At 50.5% G+C, this 25,275-nt stretch overlaps 1 protein-coding gene across 1 annotated transcript in view; it reads right to left on the bottom strand.

Annotated features, from left to right (window-relative positions):
- The window catches only part of MYLK (myosin light chain kinase), a 181,474-nt gene that overhangs the window by 35,726 nt on the left and 120,473 nt on the right, over positions 1-25,275 (bottom strand). Inside the window, 4 exon segments of the mRNA XM_055316566.1 lie at positions 5,139-5,441; positions 10,962-11,115; positions 13,240-13,367; positions 14,150-14,200. Of these exon segments, the coding sequence (XP_055172541.1) occupies positions 5,139-5,441; positions 10,962-11,115; positions 13,240-13,367; positions 14,150-14,200 (636 nt within the window).

Here is a 25,275-nt window from a genome sequence, read left to right as displayed (position 1 = left end):
GCCATCGGGCTCTCCAATGGCCACACCGAGGGGGCGTCTTGCTGGGAACCCCGAGGGGGCACGCACACCACTTGCACACCAGCTAGAAATGACAGAGTTGGCCTTCTTGCTCTCACCACAACACCACACCTGCCCTTCACCTCTGCCTTTCTCCCTTGGCATTAAGATGCGGAAAGCTCTCCTGATGCTGGGGAGGTGGGGACCTAGATCATCCTCGGGGAATTCGTGGCCCTCTTTCTGGCTCACTGGTCCACCAAGACTTCTCCTCTGCTTGAAACAGGCCAAGACTCCAGGCTGAGATGTTCCCCTTCTTCCTTTCCCTCCTCCTTCTGCCTCCAGTCTGCTTGGAGGGGGGTGTGGCTGCAGGGAGAGGGGCAGGGTAGGAGCTGTGGGGAGGTCGCAGTTCAATTAGCCAAGGGAGCAGCGACCCCCTGGTTTCTATCTTTCTGCCACAGGGGCTGAGCTGCAGCAGGAGGGACGTCAACAAGGCATTTAAAAGAGCCACCTATTCAGAAAGAGCTAGGAGAGCCCCGAGCCAAGCACAGGAACTACTTGGAAGATGCTTCTGAGGCATTTCTGCAAATAGTTGCGTCTGCCGCCCCTGGCGTAGTGCTTGGGACAGGACCAGAGCTCGGGACATCCAGATGAGCTCCTCAGGCCGCCCCCTGGACAGAGGGACAGCGCTCTCCAGGGCCGAGGGCTGCTGTCTGCCCAGTGGGCACTAGAGGGCACCCCAGCCCCAGAGAGGCCCCCGGAGCCCGCCCGGTGAGCAGCAGGCGACCCCATCTCTTGCCCCCAGGGGCTCTGCCTCTCTAACTGCCCTCAGGCTTGCAGGAGGCCTTCGCTCCACCAGAAGCCTTTCTCACAGCTGTTTTGCGAACAACTATATATTCTAGAACTAGGGTGAGGAGCACAAGGGGTGGCCTGGAGTGTTAGAGCCCCAGGTAGGGTGGGACAGACCTAAAAGCCTGGTGGTTGGGGGCAGTGGCTCTGCTTGCTGGGGTCTGGGGAGACAAGGAGGGGAGCTGGCTGGGTTAGGGAGTCTAGTCTCGGGGTGGCTCTGGCCCACAGAGCTGGGTGGGGACACGCCTGCTTTGTCCTGTACCACCCGGAACAGTGCCGGCACAAGGGATGGGTGCGGGATGCACGGGGGGACTGAAGGCAGGGTGAGGGCTGGGGTGCTTAGCAGCGATAGACTGGGGGGGCCCAGCTGAAGTGGAAAACCCAAGCTGCGGCCGCATGGGCGGGTACCAGTGGCAACTTGGCAATGGGGAAGGGGGAGCCAAACTCGCGGGGCTCTGGCTCTGCTGTTCTGATGACCACATAGGCCACTGGCCCCCAGGGAGGAGCTACATACCCATCGCCCTCACGCCTCTTCTGCACACCGCACGCACGTGGCATGCACAGCAGCCCCACACACGTGCGTACACACCCCACTCCTCCGAGGGCCGTTTCCCTTTTACAGTTTAAGAGAGATGACCTACCCAGGCACTAATTAGCAAGCATCTGACCAGTCTCCAGAGGGCTTCGCTTGGAACCCCCCCACCCCAGCCCCCACCATCCTCTGCCCCCCTGGCCTCGTGCCTGACAACCTTTCAGCCCTCCCCTGCTCCCCAGGATTGCAGCTGGGCCTGCAGGTGGGAGCAGCTTCCAGCCTGGAAGCCCTGGGTGGCCTGGACCCCTCCTCTGGCTCACAGGCTATTTTTGCATTTCCTTTTGTTTGCTTCCAGCCAGGAGGGGCCCTCAGAGGAGAGGCAGAGGACCACAGCAGGGGGTTGCCGGCTGCAGGGAGGGAGGGAAAGGCCACCTGCCCGGAGGGAACCCAGGAACCCAGCGGCCCTAGCTCCTTGTCCCCACAGACTCTCCCTACAGCCCTGGGAGCTGCCATCCAGGCCTCCAGGGAGCCACACCTTGCAGCTCCCGTGGCCTCCGGTCCTCAGTATGGGATTTATGAGGGACTCCACAGTTTCTCCTGGTTTCCTCCATAGAGGACCCATTTAGCTTCCCTTTCCAGCTAAAGAACATCTTCTCACCGCAACATTATCTCCTTCCATATTCCTTAGTGCAACATACTATAAACATAAAACTGAGGCCGTCCTGGAGCCCCCACATAACCTGCTTACTCCCCACTCTGCTGGTTCCAAAGGGGGGGTCAGAGGGCAGCAGATGGCAGTTTTTGTTACCCGGTTTCCCCCAGCAGACATTTGCAAGCAGCTAGTGGGCAGGAGTCTGGGAGCCCAGGAAGCTGCAGGGAGGCCCAGCGGGGCTGACCCAGGGGCTGGCATCCACACCTCCATGGCTCCCGAGCTCCAGAGCTCATCGGATGAAGGCCCCCAAGACAGGGCTAGATCCAGAACACTGTAAATTTGGTGTGTTTTCTTCTGGCATCTTCAAATTTCTTTCTGGAGCCTTCATTTAATAAGAAAGTAGAGTCTTACTATGTATTTTATATCTAATTTTTTTTTTCATCAAAGAAGGGCATCAAACTGTAATGGCCATTCCGTGCTCATGAGGCCTCTAGTTCTGTGGTGACTTCACACTGGCCCTGTCCAGCTCCTCTCTGCCTCACTCCCTGAAGCAATCTCTCTTGGGGTGTCTTTACTCCTGGTGTCCCTCCTCCTTGCCCCCAACCTCTTCTCCACCTTAAATTCACGGCATCCTTTTGCTTGTCTTCACATCACACTTTCCACACTCCTGGTGTCTCCTTCTCCCACTTATTCCTTACCCCCCAGGGCAACCACTTTCCACCTGCAGAAATGCTTTGCACTTCACTCTCAAGGATGGCTACATCTGAGAGTCCTCATCTCTCTGCTTTTGGCGCTGGCTGCTGTTCCCTGAGGCCTCTCTGCAACTTACTCCTTCTGCGTTTCTTCAACATGGCTCTAGCTTCTCCTGGGGCTCTCCCCCTTTGCCTTCTTTTTTCTTTCCTTCTGGTTTTGCAGGCTCCTCCATTCTGGTATATCCCTGTTGACTTTCCTACCACCCTCTTGGTTAGCTCATCGAGGACCATGGCTTTAATGATCCATTAAACATTGAAGACTCCCAAATCTGTAGTTCTAACCTAAACCTTCTCCTGGGCTCTAGGTTCAACCAATCAGTAGTCTGAAGACTGTTGAACCTAGAGCCCTTAGCCACTCAACTGCACAGGAATGAGATGGGAACTTGTGTCTTCTCCAGGACTCCCTGCTGCCTAACCTCCAAGTCTCTAGAAGGCAGCCCGACCACTCCTAAAGGAATACAGGCTTCAGGTCAGACAGCTCACCATTTACATTACACGCTCTGTGATCCTGGGCAAGCAGCTTCACCCCATAAACCTATTTCTCCTTTCTATAAAATGGAGGTAGTAACGGTAGCTACTTCATTGCTTCATTGTTAGATGCCTGAAAAGATGCATATAAAGTGCCTAACACCCTCTTAGCCTATAGCAAGTGCTTGATATACGTTAGCCACCGAGAACTGTAATGACAAATGGCTCTTAAATTTGTGTTCAGTTACTCAAGCCAGGAACTGAAAGTCACCCTGAACTCTTCTAATTTTTCCTTCAACTCTACCCAAAAAGTCACTGAGAATGGTTAGTTCTACAAGCTGAGGCTTTCGTTCATGCCCTTACCATCCCTCACCCAGACTACACCACCACAGAGGCCCAACTGGTATCTTGTCAACTCCAGAGTCATCCCCTCTCCACTTGGGTGCTTCCCAAACTGTCACACACATCTGAATCCATGGGGGTAGATCATGTTGAAATGAAGGTTCAGAAGGGACCAAGGGTGTGGAGAGGCCAAGAGTCTGCACTTACAGCAAGTCCCAGGATCCCAAGACTGCTGGTCCAGACCACACTTTGGGTAGCAAAGCTCTACTTTTCCTCTAATTCTCTTTCTAAAAAGGTGTGAGGGGCCCAGGTGGTTCAGTTAGTTAAGTGTCTGCCTTCAGCTCAGATCATGATCTCAGGGTCCTGGGGTCGAGCCAAGTCTGGGCTCTTTGCTCAGGCTGGAGTCTGCTTCTCCCTCTGTCCCTCTCTCTGTTCATATTCTCTCTCTCTCAATAAATAGATAAACTCTTAAAACAACAACATCACACACACACACACACACACACACACACACACACACCAAAAACAAAAACAAAAACAAAAAACAGATGGGATCATATCAATCCCCTCCCTGGAAATCTTTGGTGAACTTCACAATTTTACCTACCTTGCCCTTCAGGATTGCTTCCTCCTGTTCTGTCTCTCACGGCATATGCTCTGGCCACACACACGCTTCTCAGAGTGCCACGCATTTCCATCACTTTGTACCTTCACTCATGCTGCTTCCTCTGTGAGGAATGCCTCTCCTTATCTTTCCTGCCCCTTGGAAACCCATTCCTTTTCCGAGGCTCCTTACCTCTTCCAGAAGGCCTTCCTCAACCTTCATGGCAAACTTATTCATGATTTCTGCTGTGTCCCCTCCTCTCTTTGTTTACACCGCTAGAATCACGTGTTTCCCATCTCATTATACTCACTAGTTAGATTTTAAAATCCTAGTTAGATTTTAAGCCCATTGTGATCGTGCCAAGAACTTGACACTGAGTGGACAGTGAGACAGGAATGCAAGAGAAGGAGGGAGGTGGGTACAGGGGGAAGGTGAAACTTCAGGTTCCTGGGGAGCTCCTGCGTTCCAGCACTGAGCTCCTGATTAACACACTATCGCCTCCTGGTGACAGTGAACCAAAATTGCTGGTTCAGTGGTTTTTGAAGGGTCACAGGTACTTCCTTTCAAGTATGGATTGGGGGCCCCTGGGTGGCTTAGTCAGTTAAGCAGCTGACTTCAGCTCAGGTCGTGGTCTCAGGGTTCTGGGATTGAGCCTGATGTCAGGCTCCCTGCTCAGTGGGGAGCCTGCTTCTTCCTCTCCCTCTGCCCTCCCTGCCCTTCCCCCTGCTTATGCACACTTTCTCTGTCAAATAAATAAAATCTTTAAAAAAAAAAAAAAAAGAATGGATGAGCATCACAACCCCAGAAATCAAGACCGCCAAAGACTCTGGCAGCCGTCACTGACATCTTCTCGGTCCCCGGCACCCCTCTCAGTACAGGCTTCTACATACGCAAGGTAAGCCATGCACACTGATCTCAGGCCAGTGATAAAGGAAGGCAGCCTACCCTCCGGTTTCTCTCCCACTGCTGTGAGTTCAGACTCCTGGCTCGGCTCACTGGTTCCGTACACGTTGATGGCGCGCACACGGAATTTATACTCTCGGTCAGGCAGCAGGTCCTGGACGTTAAAAGAGGTGCTGCGGCATGTGGCTAGTTCCTTCCACGTCTTGTCCACCGAGTCCCAGATCTCAACGCTGTAGGATTGCACGGCGCTGCCCCCATCATACGAGGAGCCATACCAGGACAGGGTCAATGACGAGCTCCGGATGTCGGAGGCACAAGGTGTGCCCGCTGGGGGGTCTGGTTTGTCTGGGGACAGAGAAGCACGATATCACCCAAGTCTTCAGAATTGCAAGAGGGAGAAAAAAAAAAAAAAAGAGCTGCAGGGAAGGAACCTTTCTGAATTAGCTTTGACTTGGAAGAGAAGCCCAGAGAACCCAAGCTGACAGGCCCGGTCCTGGCTCTCCGCTCCTCATGGTCACAGTCACACCTATGCACAATCACACCTTCACAGAAAGCCCCACAAACACCTATTTGCTAGAAAAGAATTCTCTTTTTTGGGGAGGCTAGTTTTCCAGTCTACAAGTCATGATTTCCTGTACTTTGCCTCAGTCCTAAACATATTTCTCTGAGTAAACAGACCTAGGAAGCTTGCCCAGAAGGCGTGGACTGCTTCCCATCAAAACTATGTTTTGAGAGAGAATTTAATGTGTGCATGTGTCTCCGTCAGGCCCGAGGCCAGTGGCCTGTGACATAGCGAGGGCCAGTCTTTACTTTCTCTGGGACTTGGGAAGCGCCTGACCCCAGACAGCGGCACAGTGGCACAGTGAGCTCTGAAGTCAGACAGATCCGGGTTTGAACATGCTTCAGTCTCCATTCGCTACTTGTTAACCTCTCTGTGCCTCAGTTTCCTCGTCTGTAAGCCACGTGGAGAACAGTAGCACTTGGATCACAAGGTGGTTGTGAGAAGTTCTTGGAAAAGTGGCTGGCGTGAGCAGCCATGACCATCATTATTGTGGGGGTTTATTTCTGACTTTATAATGCATAAAATATTACTCCTACCCTACCTCTTTTATCCTCCTAGAACCATTAGAAAATGAGAAAATTTCCAAAGCAAACCGCGGTAGCAAATCACACCCAGCCCTGGCTAAGGGCTGGAAAATGAGCGCAGGACACAAGCAAGAAGCAGCCCCTCTGGCCGCTGCCTTCCCTTTTACTGCTGCCAGCTTCGGGGCACATCACGGTGGCCTACACTTTCCTGAAGTGACCGAGTTTTGCTGATTTTGTCAGCTGCTGCTCTGAACTAACTTCTCCGATGTTTCAGATTTTGTTTTCATCGGTGGCTGATTTAGCTACAGATACCAGTCTTCAGTAACCTCCGTCCCCCACTCCAAGGCAGTGTGAGGTGTAGAGTTCCCCAAACCAGCAATTAAAACCATGTTTTTCATGCTATGCCATTTCATAAGCTACGTGACCTCGAGCAAATTCCTCAACTTCCAAGTCTCCAAACTTCTGGTTTGTCTTTTTTTATTTGGAAAAATGGTGCTAACATGTATCTAACCTGCTAGGGGTTTTGTGAACATCAAGGAAGCAAACCCAGGTAAAGTGCCTGACGTCTACTCTCCCTTCTGCAAGGCAGGAAAGCCAAAGAGAATTCCTGCAAACGACTTTGCATCTATAGGAGAGGAAAAAAAAAAACCCGTTCTGTTGGTGTGTGTGTGTGTGTGTGTGTGTGTGTGTGTGTGTGTGTGTGTGTACACGGCTTCTCCGTCCCGGCTGAGGATGCCTTACCCTGCAACCACCCATCCCTGTGCAGCCCTAGCCTGGGCCTCGCCTGGAGTGGCTCTGGGACTGTGACAGAGCTACTTCCACCGCTGGCAGCCACTCTGGAGGCCTCCCGTGATGGAACCACTTTCACTGGTTGTTTTAAAGTGTTCTCTTAGAAAAACTGTTTGTTCTGAAAGAAGTGTCGGTCTTTTTAGAAATATTTCTGGCGTTGGCTAAGATGTTTATTACTCTAAACTCTTGTAGAGGCAAGTGCTTCAAGTCCTCTCAAGACCCAGCTAAGGAAGAAAAAAAAAGCCCAAAGAGGAATGAAAGACAGACTTGCTGCTTTCCCCCAAAGAAAACTGCCTGGGAAGCATCTCGCTGGACACGTTGAGAGTGCAGATACACGCCACTGACTGATTTTTTCTTCCCTGTTGGTTAGGAAAAGAAAACTTTGAGAAATGGGTATTGCAAAAGAGGTACTATTTGTACCCTACCCTGTTCCAGATGTTTCTTTGCTGAAAGGGTTAGAAGAACTGACAGATGATGTATGTCACCCCCTGTAGCACAAGGGAAGATGCAAAGTTTGAGGAGGGGGACTTTCATTCCGAGCAAGGCTTCAATGCTTTCAAGGAATCTGATTCCAAATTAAGGAGTTCAGTCAAGACTCAAGTCTGAAGTTGAGGGGATGGAAGCCCCGACCCCCATGCCCGCCCTTAGGGCCCTGGGCTGCGCCTGCTGCTTTCTGTTCAACAGACAAGAGCCTCACAGACAGGCTGGACTAACCAGGGATGAAAACCCTTGGAACAGAACAAACGTCCTCAGAACAGAGGGCCTGGGAGCCTCCCTCCACACCAGAGATGCAGCTGCACGTGGGCTGGCCTGGGGGCCCTGGGCATGGCCTAGGAAAGGCAAAGTGAGCGCACAGTCTAGAACCCTAAGCTCCACGCTGCCTTAGAGTTCACCTCTGGCTCCCTGGAGACTTGACCAACAGAATGGGAAATACTGAGTCTAAGGGAACAGTCTGATGACACCAGCTCCAGGATTTTCTGTTCAGTCCCAGGACAATGGAGGAGCTCCTCTCTACTCCTTCTCCCCGGACTGACTGCCCTCCCTGGTGGTCTCTGTGCACCTGTGCGTGTGAAGGTGCTCTGTGGCATGCTTAAGGCCACCTGGACCTCCCTTCACTACGCCTCAGCAGCCACCTGTGGCTGTTAGAGAAGGGCAGGGGGTGTGAGACATCCCCATCCTCCCAGGGTCATCTCTCCGGATAATCCTGGCCCTTCAAGGCTGAGGCACTTTGCTTGCCAAAAATACCCAGCTAGCCAGAGCCAAAAGGAGACTCCAAAAATTCTCCAGACCCTGGTTCCAGGGGCCTGTTATTTTACAGGCCACCAGGCAGAAAAAGGATCAAGAAGCGTCTTGCTTATTAAACCCACGCCAAGCATTACAAAGGGAAATCTCCTGCCCTTAAAAACAGTGCAAGCTCCAAGCTCAGATAGTAGTTGGGGATTACTGGGTATTTGGAGATTCTCTCTACTTTGTTTTTCTCCTTTAAAGATACGCAAAGAGACCTGTTTTTCTCCTGCTGGACGAGTTGCAGGCAGGAATGCTGTGGGTCGGCGGCTCTCTGGGGCCCCTCCCGCACCCCCCCCCCCACCAGGCGGAGCTAGAAGGGCAGGCCTCGGCCCAGGCTCTCAGAACAGCACAAACTCCTGTGCTGCCTTTGAAAATATAAGCCTTTAAAACAGACATCACTCATTTAAACTAACTGAGGGAAAGCCTACTTTTTATTATCATTTTAAAAATAGGAGTCATAGATGAGATGAAAAGAAAGTGGTATTTTAAAGGGCAGACACGAAGGGAAGTTTACTGCTCACAAGGAGGAGTCGTGTTAAATCGGCCTGATTCAGCCGGCCTGCCATGGAAGCTTCCAAAGTGCTCGGACCCGTCTGCAGTAGGCCCAACAGTTCCTGTTTCATCTCATTTATATTTGACATCTACTTAATAAGCCCCGATCAGATAATGCACAGATGTCCCTAGAGACACGCAGGTAAATCTGGGCCTAATCCAGGTTTACTTTGGACTAATTCTAAATCCGCGGGCTCTGAATGAATGTGGCTTCGCCGGATCCATCAATGCGAGTCCTCATTTTATTGAGCAATTCTATTCTTAGCTCAAGGAGGGGGAGGCAGACAGAAAGCCCGTTCCCCTCCATTCCATTCCCCTCCCAGGACGGCATTTAACATGCTGCCCCTGCCAGCTGGCGGGCAGCCACGCCAATGGCCCTGTCAGCACTGGCCGAGGAGAATGAGAAACGAAACCATAAAAGGCGAGAACCACAGCCCCGGGTGGTGCTGGGGGAGGGGAGCGTGTGGCCCCGGGAGCCAGCCAGAGTGGGGGCAGGGGGAGCCAGCCAGAGCGGGGGCAGGGGCACCGGCCACAGGAAAGCAGCTCAAAGGAGCTGACCCCCCAGGTCTCCAAGCGGTGGAGGGGGGGGCAGCTAAGAGAACACCAAGGAAAACTGGAAACCAATGCTTGCTGACCCGTAGGGCCAAAACCAAGACTTCAGGTACAAGTCTGAATGTGGAGGCTAACTGGATCACTAGCACCAACCTCCCAGGACCCCAAATATTCTTGATTCCTGGGGGAAGATTACTGAAATGAACATCTGGAGTCACCAAAGAAAGAAAGGGGTAGGGAGGTGTCTCCTGTCTTTTATAGATGAGAAATCTATTCCCTGACCCCTTAGCACACTGGCCTCCCCAGATTTAAATTTCCTGATCTAAAGAAGCAAACAAAAAGGGGGTCAGATGAGTAACCACCAGGCCAAAGGCCTTCACAGATGCATAGGGACACGGCCTGCAGTCTGTCTGCCCACTCCTGCATCTGCTGTTCCTTTGCTGCCCTGACCCCTCGGGGGTCAAGGAACTGAGCGCAACCCACCGTGTGGGACCAGTTAGGAAAGTATGTTGACATTTCAGGAGAGAGTCACCAGGGCATGAAAAACAGCTACTGCAATGCAGAGGAAAAAGTGAACTTGAAAACCAGTCTGGAGACTGACTCGACTCCATACGGGGCTGCAGGAGGTGAGAAAAAGGGGTGGACGTAGCATTGGGAGGTCACAGTGACCTCAGAAGGGTGGTCCCAGCAGACTAATGGGGGCGGGAGGGAGGCCACAGGGAGGAGAAGCAGCAGAACCAAAGTGCAGACTGGCCCCTTTCGGGGGGGGGGGGGTGTGTGGCCATGAAGACAGAGAGAGAGAGAGAGAGAGAGAGAGAGAGAGAGAGAGAGAGAGATGGCGGGGTGGCCAGAGAGTCAGGATATTGCAGGAATACATGGTCCTGCGTGTCGGCTGGGATGGGAGACCCTGGCAACTTTTATGGGAGAAGTAGAGGGGAAGGCGAAAACAAGGGGGGGGGCACAGACGCACAGACACCTGCAGCTGTGGGGCACGGAGTCATGCAAGCTCATGCCTGACGCCTCCTATTTCTCAGAGAAGCGAGAGACCAGGGCCTGCAGGGTGACAGGCAATCAGAGTCAGGGAGGACGCTGAGCCCACTGACGCCCCCGCCTAGGCACGAGCGGAGTCCAGCGCTGAGCCTCCGAATCTGTGATCTTCTCCCCCAGTGTCCCCACATCAGCCTGGGGGGGGGGGTGCCGTGGAAGGCAGCCCCGGCTGAAGGTGAGCATTTGCAAGGAGACTGAGAGGCCGGGGAGAGGGAAGGGAATGTACCAGAGGGAGAGGGAGCGATGGTGCCACGGGAGGAATGGGGCTGGGGTAGTACAGCTCAGGGCTTCCAAAGGCTAGAAAGAGAGCCAGGAGGGGATTCATAGGAACGGGATAATGCAGTGGGGTGTGTGCAGGGTCTGGGCTTCTCCAGGAGCGCGGAGCCCAGCAAGGCAGTGAGGGCAGGGAGAGGGAACCCGGGAGCACGGGGGGCTGTGGGCAGGGTGCCGGAGGAGTAGGCCCGGGAGGGGCAGCCCCGAGGCCCACCATCCGGCTGGGGGCCGCTGCCTCTCCTGTCCTCCGACCGCGGACCACCCCGTCCTCAGACTCACCCACAACAGTGAGGTTGACCTGGGCCTGCCTGCTGCCCAGCTTGTTCTCCACCAGCAGAGTGTAGCAGCCGCAGTGTTCCTGGCGTGCGGCCACGATGGTGAGCCTGCTGCCATTCTCACTGGTCTCCACCTTGATGTGCTCGCTTTCCTGGATCTGGGGGCAGAGAGTGAGGCAGGCACTAGAGACGGGCCAGGAAAGGAAGAGGCTCTGACCTCCACTCCCCACCCCTAGGGAATGCTGCTGGACAAGCTGCATGGGCCCCTATCTTGTCTGGACTCTGGGCCTCCCCTTAGGGCCCCTCCCCTCCTGCATCCAAAGCCAAGCCTCCCTGAGGTGGTCCAGGGATGGGGCGAGCAGAGAGGGTGCTGAGTAGGGCCTGGCAGATGAACTAGGTCTACCTTGCGGCCCCGACCAGTCTTGAGGAGGGTCTTGTATCTCTATGGCTTTGGGGCTGGGGGATGGCAGGAGAACACGTCTGGGCAGAGTCACCCACAAAGGCCACCCCAGTGCATTCTGACCTCTTCTGTGCAGTCTAATCCTAGAGCCACCAGCCACATGTGGCTACTTCAACTTTAATTAGTTAAGTAGGAATAGCCCCAATGTCCATCAACTGATGAATGGATTAAAAAAACCATGGCACTGCCTCACTCTGTGTCTCTCTCATGAGTAAATAAATAAAATCTTAAAAAATAAAATAAAATAAAAATTAAAATACCGGACAATAGACAATAGAATATTACTCAGCCATAAAAAGGAATGCAGTACTGATTTATGCTACAATGGGATGAGCCTTGAAAACACTATGTTAAGAAAAACAAGCCAGACACAAAAGAATACATACTGTATGATTCCATTTATATGAAATGCCCTGAATAGGCAAATCCACAGAGAAAGAAGGCAAGTTAGTGGATGCCAGGGTTTGGGGGAAAGGGAGCAGTGGCTGCTAATGGCTCAGGGCTTCTTTGTGGGGTGATGGAAACGTCCCAGAATTAGATCATTGTTATGGTTGCACAGCTGGTGAATATACGAAAAACCACCGAATTGTACAACACTTTAAAAGGGCAAGTTTTAGGTGTCTGAATTTTATGGTGTCTATAACAAAGCCGTTATAATGATTTTTAACTAATAACAATTTGGAATTCTGTTCCTCAGTTGCACTAGTCACACTTCAAGCACTCGAGAACCACATATGGTGGTGCCTACCATATTGGATCATGGATACGGAATATATCCGTCACTAGACAAAGTTCTTTTTTTTGTGGGGGGGGGTTCCAAGTTTTATTCAAGAACTCATACAAAATATAACTGAGATAAATGAGTTTTAATCCTCATCTTCCTCCTCTTCCTCGTCCTGGTTAATCTGGAAGTAACGCAACTCGTAACTCTCGACAAAGTTCTTTTGTCCCCAACGGGGACTTGGTCAAATGTCTCTGAAAAGGGAGACATTGCTTCTTACTTCAGACGACACCAGTCCAGACAGCGCACAGAGCAAGCAACCTTAGGATGATAAGGCAGGATTCTCAGCTTCATCTTTTGAGACCAACCCTCCGTCCCTCCCTGGTACTAGCCTCCCACCTCTGGGCCTTAGGACAATTTGAATGGTTTGGAAAGAGAGCACCGGAGAACTCAGAAGAAATCCTCACATCCCCCGTAAAGTTCCTGATTCAGCACCAGCTGCTGTTTGGGGCCTTCGGCGATCACATATATGGCCACGTGTACCAATATGGGCTCCCCATGTCCCTTTAAGTTGGTCATTCAGAAAATCAAACATTTTTTTCACAGAGCCATGATTATAAATGGTACGTTCCTGGGCCAGCAAGCCAGCGTTCTGTTTAATGTACAATTGATCCATCCAAATACTCGGATTCACTTTTATCCCTTCAGCACGTGGTAAGTTGAAGTTGTTACCACAGAGAGGGTTCGGCAGGCTCGCACAGAACGCTCGCAGGGCCTGAGAGGTCCTTCCGGTCACTGGTTCGATTTTCCTGACTCTGAGGAGCATTCTAGACTAAAATATCAAAATCAGGTGGGGGCCCTGGGTGGTTTCTATTTTTTCTTTCACACTTTGTTTGGTCACACAGATTGTAAAGCAGGTATTCACAGTAGATTCAGAAGAAAAGGTTATTAAGAGCTCCGACCTGGCGGGTAGGGACAGGACCCTCCCATTTCTAAGGCCCTGCTGATCGAGAGTGATGTTGCCACCGTGACATCGTTTCTTATCCCTTTTGGCCCAGGGCCTGAGAGGGTTGTTCTCGGGTCACTCCCTCCATCACTGACCTGCTTTCGGAACTTCATCCACGTACAGGTGATGGGCTGGGTGCCTGCCACTTTACCAAACAGCTCCACAGACTCTCCTGCGCGCACCTTTTGGTCCTCAGGAAACTGGATGATCTGAGGGGGCATGGCTGGGAGAGGAGGACAAGTGACAAAGTGAGCAATGAGAGGGAGCCTCAGACAGACTGATGTCACTCAGTGCCGCTGTCCACACTGGTCTGCACTTCTCACCTTCTAGAGCTTTCGGGGTAACACTGAGGACAGCGGCCACTCCTATAGAATGTCCAAACTGACAGACCTGCTAGGTTTGTTCATTATTTTATTTTGGTTCTTTGCAAGTGGCCCACATGATTTACGTGGCATGTGTCAGTTGCTCTGGAATTTGGATCTTACCCTAAATTTTTGAATCTACCTCCTAATTCCTTTATTAATTAAGCAGCACCTTGCGTTCGAACCATCAGGTTACCCTGGCTGACAGGTTCCATGTGGTTCATGTCCTCAAATGTCTTTCACTGGGAAAGAGACAAGGCTCTATATGACGAGGACATATAAAGTGGAGCATTAGGACGGCATAAAGTGGATCGTCTCTTTAAATGGCAGCATAGAGGGCAAGTGTTAGGCAGTTTCACAGTAGGGGTGAGAAAGTCACTAGTACTCTACGATGCCATATGACGTCAGCTAGGGACACTACCGGGGAAGCAGGAGAAGGGACAGGTCAAGTGAGAGAGGGTAGGAGACCAGGCAGTGCAGAAGCTCTTGGGGAAAGTTTAGCCTGAATAATGCAGAGCTGGAATCAGGGAGGGGCACAGCGGTGGTCTCCTGGGACCTTATGCCAGCGCTCAGTCTAGCAGGGCATAGGAAAACCCCCGTGGCAGATGCCTCTTGCCCCCATTGGCTGCTGGTGACCAATTACCTGCTTTCGGAGGTGTCTTGGGGGCAGGTTTCTTTTTCACAGTTGCATCACCTGAAACAAAGACAGTCACAGATTATTTTCTATCAATTCTGGCTTTTCACAAAGCTCCCGAATCCTAGGAGCCTTGGCCGCTGCCCCTGCCTTAGACAGAGCCCTCACTTTGGGCGTGTTTTTCAGATCTTGCACTCCTACAGAGACCACCTCATGACTGAATATCAGTTCTCAGGGGATCTCTGGAGGGATCTCTGAGCCTCCATTGAGATAAAAACTCAAAAATGCTTGAGTTTCCACTGTCCATTTCAATGATGATAACTCCACACTCACTCACTATTCCCTCACCCAAACTTCAGGAAACTCAGAAAGGAAATTACGTCAGATAAACTGTCTAAAATTAGCCTTTGGTGTGGATCCAAGGGTCTCAGGCTTCCTTCGGGTCACAGACTGTGGACTAGTGGCTTTCATTTTTTTAGTGTTTGCTAAATGGATCAATGAATGAATGAACAAATGAATAAACCCACCAAAGGCTCTCTTCTATTCCCACTCCATTTCTTCTCCAAATAACTTTCTCCAAATAACTCAAATAAGAAAAATTACTCAAACAGACTAATTTCACAACACAAACCTATTCATTTTGCTAAACAGCAATATGATGAATATGCAAAAGTATCTTCAGCTATCTTCATGGCTTGTTTTCATCTTTCTTGGAGGTCTTTAATCAAAACCTATTTATCCAGGTGGAATGAGAATCTGTGTACACACAAATATCTGTATGTGAATGTTTATGGTGGCCTCGTGACTGCCAACAGCTAGAATTTGTCCAATTGTTCCAGAACTGGAGAATGGATGAACTGTGGTATATTTATACAATGAAATACTACTTATCAATAAAAGGCAACAAACTACTGATACACAGAACACAGATGAGTCTCAATGACTCATCTTTCTCTTTCTCTAAGAGAAGCCAGACTCAAAAGGCTGCGAACTGTATAATCCTATGTATAAGCTTTGTTCTAGAAACAAATTATAGGGACAGAGAAGAGATTAGTGGGGGATGGGACAGAGGTTGACCACTAAGGGACACGAAGATATGTTTTAAGGTGGGAGAACCATATCTTGATTATGGCAATAGTTATATGACTACATAAACTATGTACTAGAAAGGGTCATTTTTACTATATATAAATTATACCTTAATACAAAAAAAATGGAGTCACTTAATCAATGAGATCTTCCCTAACGACTCTATAACAAATAGCAAACCCCTGCGGCCAGCACTTCTTATCTCCCTTACCCCACTTTATTATCCCCCCACCATGGCACTTAGCACCATATAATAAACTATACATTTACCTGTTTATTTACTGTCTGCCCTTCTCCTATCTCTGAAGTATAAGGTTTTTGAGAGCAGGGACTTTTTCTTTTTTGTTCACTGCTGTGTACTCAGTGTGCCTGGACATGGGAGGCACTTGGTAACTACTTATTGAATGAATGAATGGAGGGAACGTTAGCAATTATTCATCCACAAATCTTCACCTCTGCAGATTACGGAGAAGGAGCACTATGTCATGGCTTGGACATGGCTGTGTGCCCACAGGCAGGTTATCTAACTTTGTGGATTATCAGTTGTGCACTGTAAAGCAAGGAGAGTGGGGCTGCCCACCTAAGAACCGCACAAGGACTGTGTAAAGAGGTGATCTCTGAGATCACGGAGCTGATGACTACCAGTTACATGATGAAGCCCAGGGTGAGGCCTGCTTCCACCAAATTCACCCTGCCTTGTCACCATTATTGATTCATCTGTCCATCTCACAGAAGTTTACTGAGGACCTGCTGTGTGCCAGGCAGATGCCAGGCAGTACATGCTATTCACCTGGGTACTGAGAGGAAAACCAAATAAATGATAAGAAATCAGAACTTGTCTTCAAGGATTTAAACGTCAAGGCATGTGGTCCACAGGAAAGGCGCTTTTTCCCCCTTTTGTCATAAAGGACATCAATGGGACAATTGGCAAAAGTTGCATATGGTCAATAAATTATATGATAGTATTGTACCAATGCTAATTTCATGTCTTGATCATGAAACTGTAGTTTTAATAAGAGACTGCTCTTGTTTTTAGGAAATATACACTGAAGTATTTGGGTGTTCAGAATACCACGTGTACAACTTATTCTCAAACCACTCATAAAAATTATATGTATAGATGTGTAGGTATGTGCATATGTGTGTGTGGAGAGGTATGGGAAGGAGAAAGGGGGAAAGTAAGGGAGAAAAAATACATGATAAAGCAAACATGGCAAAATGCTGAAATTTAAGGAACTCGAGTGAAGGATATACAGGAATTATTTGTACTATTTTTTTTTGCAACGTTAAGTCTGAAATTATTTCAAAATAAAAGTTATGGGGGACCTTGGTGGCTCAGTGGGTAAAGCGTCTGCCTTCAGCTCGGGTCATGATCCCGGGGTCCTGGGATCGAGCCCAGAGTCCCATCCCCTGCTCAACAGGGCAGTCTGCTTCTCCCTCTGCCTCTTACCCTGCTTTCTGTCCTCTCTCACTCTCTCTCTCGATAAATAAATAAAAAAAGTTTAAAAGAAAGTTTTTTTAAAAGATTTTATCCAGGGGACTCCTAACTTGCTCAATTTGTAAAGCATGTGACTCTTGATCTCTATGTAGTTAGTTCAAGCCCCACTCTGGGTGTAGAGCCTAGTATTAAAAAAAAAAAAAAAGTTGTATCCAGCTAACACAACGCAGTTGTTCAAACAAAAGAAAGTGCACTGTGGGCTGTGGGGATGGCTAGGAAGCGCTTGATGGTGGGACATGGGACAGATATGAGGGCCATAGAACATCTGAGCTAGAGACAGGAGAAGGGCCCCATGGTTCTGGAACAGAGTGGCCCGGAGTTGAGGATCAGGGTGATGTCTGGTGGAAGGCTGTCCAGAGTGCAGGCTGGGATCAGAGAACAGTGGTGTGAAGGCAGCGTGATAGTTTAAATTAAATGTAAAATTCAGTTCCTCGGTCATGGTAATCAGGTTTGAAGGGCTCAAGAGCCACATGTGGTTGGAGGCTACCATACTGCAAGGACACAGAACATCGCTGTCCTCACAGTGCTGGTCTAGAATCCCAAGTTTGAGAGTTAGGTGTTTGTCCTGAGTGAACAGGAAGTCCTCACACAAACAGCAGTCTAGCTGAGCTTGAGGACCCTTGGAGGTCTCCACATGTCCTAGGGGACAAAGCTATCTGATTAGGGAAGGAAGTGATCAAGATCCAGCCTTGGCAAAGGCAGCAGCAAAGAAAAGAAGTAATAAAAGAGACAGAAGAAAAGTTAAAATACTGTAGGGGCTGAACAAGAAGGAGGTACAAAGATTCCTTAGAGATTTCTGGCTTGGATAAATGAAGAAAATTGTAGAGGCAGAGTACAAAATTTGGGAGTGGAAGAGAGGCATTTGGCTTGGTCCAGGTGAATGTGGTAGATGAAAGAATTTAATCCAATTGGAGGCTAGGAGCCCGGGATCAGGATTCTAGAGAGAGGTTGGTGGAGACTGGAAATGAAAGACTCTAGAATCAAACACACGATCATCATGGAAACTGTGAGAACGCCTCAGTTCTTTGGGGCAAAGAATGTCGTGAAAGATGGGAAGGAGCCGGGGGTTGATCCCAGGCAATGCCCAAGGGGAGGGACTGGGATGAATGAGAGGGCTGTGAACCTCGACGGATGGAAGGGGGACTGTCCCTGCAAGCAAGGGCAGAGCAGGGGGTGGAGAATGGGCACTGGGAAGGGGGCTTCAGGGATGGCCAGCACTGGGCGATGGGTAAGGTTTGAGAGGGCAGGTTCCATGAGACAGTGGGGTCAGAAGTCACTCCAGAGGAGATTCTCCAGGAAACGGGTAGGGAGTCAAGTAATCTGACCAGAATTCTGGAGTTGAAGGGACAAGGAGAAAGAGGGTGACGGAAGAAGAAATGTCAAGCAAGGCCTCTTCCCAGGTGAGAGAGAAATACAGGTTTGAAAGCAGAAGGCCGGGACGCCTGGGTGGCTCAGGGGTTGAGCATCTGCCTTTGGCTCAGGGCGTGATCCCGGGGTCCCGGGATCCCCTGTGCAGAGCCTGCTTCTCCCTGTGCCTGTGTCTCTCATGAATAAATAAAATTTTTAAAAAAATAAAATGAAAGCAGAAGGCTGGGGCTCAGTAGAGAGGGAGAGCCCCAAAGTGGAACAGCATGGGGAGGCCCAACCCCTTGGAAGTGGGGACCGGATGGGCTATGGAACAGCCATGACAGGCTGAACCCTGAAGCCCCTGTCCTCCTTCATCTAGGGCTGCTGGGAAGGGAGCGGCACAACTGCAAGAGAGAGGCCCTCCAGGGAAGATGAAGGGCTCCTACCAGAGCCAGGATCTGACCTCCCGGGGAGAGCGAAAGCCATCTGTTCCCAGGAGCTGCTTTGGGCTGAGCTGCAGCCCCCTAAAATTTATATGTTGAAACTTTAGCCTCCCAGTACCTCAGAATATGACCATATTTGGAGATAAGGGCTTTAAAGAGGTAATGAAATTATGGTGAAGCCATGGGGCGGGGTCCTAATCCAAACTGACCAGTATCCTCTACAGAAGAGAAAACTTAGACGTACAGAGACACCAGGGGTGCGTGCACGGAGGAAAGGCCGCATGAGGACACAGTGAGAAAGTGCCCATCTGCAAGCCAACGAGAGAGGCCTCAGGAGCCAAATCTGCCAGCATTGCTGAACTTGGACTTCAGCCCCCGGGACGGGGAGACAATGCACTTCTGTGTGTAAGCCCCCCGGTCTGTGGCACTCTGTTGTGGCCCCGTAGCAGACAGCACAGCTGCGGATGGGCTCCGGAGGCTGGGAAGGAGCTCGATAGGCCCTGGAATGGCAGGCCAACACCCACTAAGGAGGATCCCACTCCTAGGGTCCCACTCTGCTCTCTACTCTTTCCAGTAACCCTACGTGGCTAGAAGTAGAGCCCCAACTAGTCTCCTATCTTCCCATGTCACAGTTAAATGGATCGAAGGCCAAGGTTTTATGTTTGTTCTATACATTTGCATATTCCACCGTTTGATTTGGTTAGCATTTGAAGCTGGTTCGGTTCCTATTAGTAAAGGCAATTTTAAATGTTAAGGAAGTTCTATATCCTGTGCCATCCATATTTTATACCAGCATCTGCTGAAATCCATGAACTGAGTTCAGGGCTTAGAAGAACATACTTAATGGCTTGGAAAGCAGAAACCCTTGATTCTTAAACTGGGTTTCACACAGAGAGCTGGACTTAGTGCATAGGGTCTAACCCACAGCCTCATCGTCCTTTCTCCCATTGGGTTCTTTCCCCAACCAAATACCAGCAGGGCACCTTGCATTGTTTGCATGTTATGAAAAAGGAGATAGATTCCTAGGTGAATTGGTCAGGCTCATAAAAACCAGATATGGCTAAGGTAGAAGTAGGACCTAAACCTCCCAATGCCCTGTGCGTGGCTGCTTTCTTCCTGTTGCCTCTACTTCAGCTCACTCTCTGCTCCATCCCCAAATTCAGGCCCTCGAAACTCTTCTCTGACCCCTTGCAGAAATGCAGTGCGCAGAGGCTCTGGAGCTGGGCTTGGGTTTAGGTACTGCCCTGTTGCTTCCTGAGCTGTGTGACATCAAGCATGTCCCTTAGCCTTTCAGAGCTCTCGATCCCTCATTCACCAAATGTGAAGAGGAGAAGTAAAATTTGTTGTAAAGCACTAAGCGACATTGTAAAGAAGGTATATAGTACAGAGCGCAGGCTCTAATATCAGCTCCCCCACCCCAGTCACCCCTCTTCCCCAGACGGGTCCCCAGAGGACTTCTCTGTCCATTCCTTCACCTATTCATATGCCCCAGTGGGTCAGCTGAGCTCTGTGCCTACACAGTATCACTCGTGCTGCTCCCGGAACTCCTTCTCCCAGTGCAAGTCCTCAGTAGAGGTAATCCTCTTGCTGATCCAGATGCTCAAACTCTCAGCATTCCCTAGGTTACTAACTAGTTTCTTATCCTCTGGAGTCACCTGTCTCCCTATGAGCCCTGTGTCTCATTCCTTTCTCTAACACCTTACACTTTTGCACCATCGTCAGAGAGGAACGTCCTGAAAGGAAAATAAAATCCAACTATCTTTGCAAATCCCATGGCAGCTATTGGCCACACAGTCAAGCTAGCAGCTAATACCCTCCTTCTGCTTGCCACTCCGTCTGCCCCTCTGATGAGCAGCTCAGTCCCATTCCCAGTCAGCCCAGAGCAGCAGCTCCTCCTGGCACAGCACTCCTCCCCAAACTCTGATGCCTTTGGGGTCCTTTGCTCACTGCAGCTCTCGGAGTTCCTCTTTTTATTCCTCTCTGCTGGCCTCATTTTACCTGGAGCCCAGACTTCTCTCCTCAGTCCACCTATATGTCCCACTACTTGACTCTCCCCTCCCCTGGCATGGACTGCAAGCCCAGTATGTCCAAAAGCAAAATCAGGATCTTTCCCCCAAACCTGCTGCTTGCCCCTCCCAAGGCCCCCTCTCTACAATCTCCTGTCACTGACATCGGTCAATTCCACCCACTAAATACCTCCTTGGTCTGCCACCTTCCACATCCCCAACGTCACTATTCTAGTCCCAACTATACTACCTCTTTGGCCTTTGGTCCCCTATCCCCAGGCTAACACAGCCATCATTCTGAGGCCATCAGTCCACTGCTTAAATCTCTCCAATGGCCAGCCGCTGCCCCTGAGGATCGAGTCCAGCTCATCTTATGAGGTCTTTCGAGATCCATCCCAGCTGTCATCTCATCTTCTTTCTTACTCTTCCCTCTCAGGGAACAAGGTCACCCAGGCCCTTGATGCTTAATGTCAGTGGTTTTCCAAATTGAGCGTGTATTACAAGCACCTGGGAAGTTCGCTAGAAATGCAGTTCCTGGCTGTCCGGGGCATGCCCATGCTGCTGGGCCCTGCCTCGCGCTCTGGCAGGGGCTGCTCTACCCCACACTGAATGCCTTTCCATTTCTGTAGTACCAGCCCTCTTGCCTTCAGCTCTTTGCAGACTCTGGTACTTTCTTCCAGCAGGCCTCACCTCATGCATCACTACTGCCAGGCTGCGCTCCATGGCCCCTCCAGGCGGTTTATCTCAGTGCTCATCAGAGGCATCCCAGTTGGAAAAACCCATGGCCGACATGCACACACCACAGCCAGCTTCCTGAGGACAGCACGGGGCCCAGTTCGTTCATCTTCTGTACTCCTAGTGCCTAGCACAGTACCTGGCACAAGCTTGGAAATCTATTAAGGTAATGCGGGGAGCCCCTGAGGATCTTTGTTACCCTGGGAGCTCCTGAGAACCCTGACGCTGGGAGAGAAAGCCCTGGATCTCGAGTCCCTGTGCAACTTTCCTTTAAAAGGAGCTACCTCCTTGCTCTGCCACCAACTAGATCAAACCTGTCGGATGCTGAGCCTTCTACTCTAAAGAGGGGACTGAGGCTGGAAGAAGTGAAGCAGCCCAGTGGAAATCTCATGAATCTCCAAGCCTGAACTTGGAAGCCTGCTGGGAAACCCGGGGTGGGGGTGGAGGCAGGCCTGGGGAAGCCAGCCTCCCGACTGGGGCGAGCAACCCACAGATTGCTTCTGCCCCCACCTATCCAAGCCCTAAACGACTCCCCACCTGGTGGGCCTCCCTTCTGCCCCGGTGTGGGGGAGGAGGTCAGGGCACAGAAGTTTCCAGACTGCTCAGTTTGAAGGCACAGGAGTGCCTCTCCCATGAATCAGCAGAACAGAAGACCTGAGCAGGCCCTTGGGAGATATTTACAGAACCTTGAAGGTGGGTCTTTCTGCATCAAAAGGTTCTGAGACAATGGAAAGCAAAGAAGACTTAGGGAGGTAGCACGAACAGCCTTGGGTACAGGGATGTCCCTGGATGCCTGCTTCTCTGGGGACATTTCCCTTTTTAGGTAGTTAACTAAAAATAGACATCAGACCCTTCACAATTCCCAAAATCAGCATTAACTTTCTACCAAAGGCTCCTGAAGGTGACTCAGGCTGGGTGAAGTGTGGAGGGAGCACTCACGCACTGTGTCGGGCGGGGGTGGGGGGGGGTTGGGGAGCGGCTGTGAGAACCTGAGGGTGGAAGGCCGAATCCCACTGCCCTGCACTCAGGGGAGCTTGGGGCTCTGGGTGACCTGACAACCCCCAACACTTCCCTGCCGCTGGCACACCAGCCCCTCCCAGTATGTCCTTATAGACAGACCTATGGAGGATTATTGGTCATTTTCCCAGAATTAACATCTCTGGGCAAATTCCCTAAACACAGCCCCTCACAGCAAAGGCAGTTGCACAGGAAGATTCCAGAGGAACATTGCTCTTCTTGTTACTGCAAATACTCATCCCCAAGCCCCTAGGACACGGAACGCCAGGATGGTTGTGAAAGAGGCAGCCCGGCACGGCCAGGATAGCGGTGTCAGTGTCCTCCCCACTTAATGGGATAATGGGAGACAGTGGAAGAGTGGGGTAGGAGCTGGAAGCAGCCCAGGGGTGGAAATCACAGGGTCACATGCATGGCAGGGTGGATGGTGAAATCAGACACTAGCCTTCCTCATGGACCAATACTTTGGTTGAGAGTGGGAGTTGGTGCCAGCTTTCAAAGGCATTTAATAGAAACACCCCAGCTTTTCTTCCAGGATCCCACATCTTCCAGTGTCATACAAATCTTATACCAAATCTCAACATGCCAATCTCAGCATTTCCTTCCAGCTCCTTGAATCCTATCATGGTTTAACATTCCCCATGGCTTCAAGAGACTATTTAGAAGAAAAATTGGATCCTGGGGGCATCTTGAAGGAAAACTGGACACCGTTTTTAACATCCCAAGATGCTTTCCAGTTGACATGACTTTTCATATTGGAGAGCGACACACACGGGAGGCCAAGGCTAAGATATCTAAAAGCACCATCTGGGATGGTCCATTATGGCCACTGGAGTCAAAGTGACCAATGTCAGGCCAGTGCCAGGCATGGAATACAAAGGCATGCCCTGTCTGCATCATCCCCAAATCCTAGAAGTGCAGTAGAGACAAGGACCCTTAAAGCATGGGAACTCATGGATCTATTTAAAAAACCAAATACTTATTATATCCCAAATACTAATTATATCAGGCTAGGCATGGACATTTCAGAAATGAACAGGCCCTGATTCCTGTCCTCCAGTTATCAAAGTGCCCTACACTCATTTATCTCTTATCTAAAGGACCATCAGCTCTACAGACTGATAGGAGGGATCTGAGTCTGTTACCATCCTGGCATTGCCGCATCCGTATTCTATAAAACCAGCTGTGAAGCCCCATCGATGCTTCCCTCACACAAGATTCCATTCAGATCCCCTCCGGCTGGAATGCTCTAGACCTGGACCTTCTGCTCAAAGCTTTCTTCCCATCAGGATGTTTCTACTACTGTGTGCCACAAGCCATACTTGCGGTAGCTTCAACCCATCACATATTGGATGATATGAAGGAGACTTAGTTGACCTCACCTGAACCGTGTCACTCAAAAAAAAAAAAAAAAAAAAAAAAACCTTTTATTGATTGGACTGTTGTCAGAGCTGGAAAAGGCCTGGGCTCAGCTGGTGACAGTTCTCATCTGACAGGCCCAGAGACCAACGGCTTTGACCAAGACCGCATCGTCAATCAGAGGCAGAACCAAGACTTTTGTCCCGCTTTCCAGCCTAGTGGCATTTCTGGCCATGTCTCGTGCCTGAGCACTGCCCCCTGAATGGGCATCTGGAGGTCCAACAAGGATGCTGACACTTCCTGGTGCCTCCTCAGCTAGGCAGGGTCCTGGATGCTTCTCCCCTGGGCCTGTGCGCCTCTTTTCTCGTCCTTTCTCCAAAGGTAGAGGGCAACCACTCTGCACCAGAGGAGCGGATGGAGGGTTCCAGGAAAGGGGTGAAAAGTAGCATTAAAGGGTATCTGAATAATTGACAAAAACTGAGCGTGCATTAAGTCTAGTATGAGTTTAATGTTAAATGTCCTGATTTTATTCACTGCACTGTGGTTATGTTCTTAGGAGACGCACAATGACCTACCTAGAGGTCAAGGGCATGATGTCTCTAATTTATCCATAAATGGTATATGTATATCTAATCTATATGATGCATGGTGAGCATATATGAATATATACATAGTGTATATGTATCTGTATGAATATCTGATGGATGGTGAATATATTTATATGAATACATCCATAGAGAATGCTAGGACAATGGAGCAAAACATAAATAACTGGTGGCTCTAAGTAATGGGTATACAAGAGTTCCTTGTACTATTCTTGCAACTTTTCCATAAATTTGAAATTATATCAAAATAAAATCATAAAAAAATTCCTCTTGGGAGGCTTGTGGCAAACACCCTGACAGGTCTGAGGATCCAGCCGAGCATGCCAGGGGCCTCCCTCCTCATTCCCTCGGATCCCATGGCAGCAGACCCTGCCCCCTCGTGGGCTGGGGGAAGCACGGCCCAGGCATGTGTGGACAGCAGAAAGCACACCTCTGAGACCAGCAGGGCACAGGGCGCTGCAGCAGGAACGTGGATCGGGGTTGGGCCCACAGCTCTGATCTTACCAGCTGTCAGAGCCTAGGCAGGACAATTTAGTTCTCTAAGGCTCAGTTTTGCTCATCTGTAAAATAAGAACAACTACCCATAGCTCAGCCGAGTGAGACCTGCCTGAAGTGCCAGAGACCGAGCACCTTACAGGATGCCTGCTGCATGGGTGCTTGGTAGGTGCACAGTGAGCACCTGAGTCGGGGGGCCTTGCAAGTCCCTTCTGGCCTCCGTGCAGTGCCTCCCTCCAGTGCTCCGGCAATGGTACCATTCCACTCTGACCATGCCACGCTCCTCTCTCCTTTGTAACCTGGCCCAGAGCTCCCCTCGTCCCAAATCACCGCAAACTCCCACTCCTCACTCCTGAACTTGTGAGCTGGTGTCTGGCAGGTCAGCTTGTACTCCTGTCCATTTCCTCCCATCCTGCCCCCTGGGTTGGCAGATGGACGGACGTGGCCTTCGCCCTCACGGTCCTCAGCAGAACTCCCAGGGGCTCTCAGGCCACCGTGTGGACATGCGCCGTCTCCTCTCACGTCTAACAGTTCGCACACAGGA

Source organism: Nyctereutes procyonoides, unplaced genomic scaffold (genome assembly GCF_905146905.1).
Source record: "Nyctereutes procyonoides isolate TBG_1078 unplaced genomic scaffold, NYPRO_anot_genome, whole genome shotgun sequence".
Lineage (NCBI taxonomy): Eukaryota > Metazoa > Chordata > Mammalia > Carnivora > Canidae > Nyctereutes > Nyctereutes procyonoides.
This window is presented reverse-complemented; position numbering and strand designations above follow the sequence as displayed.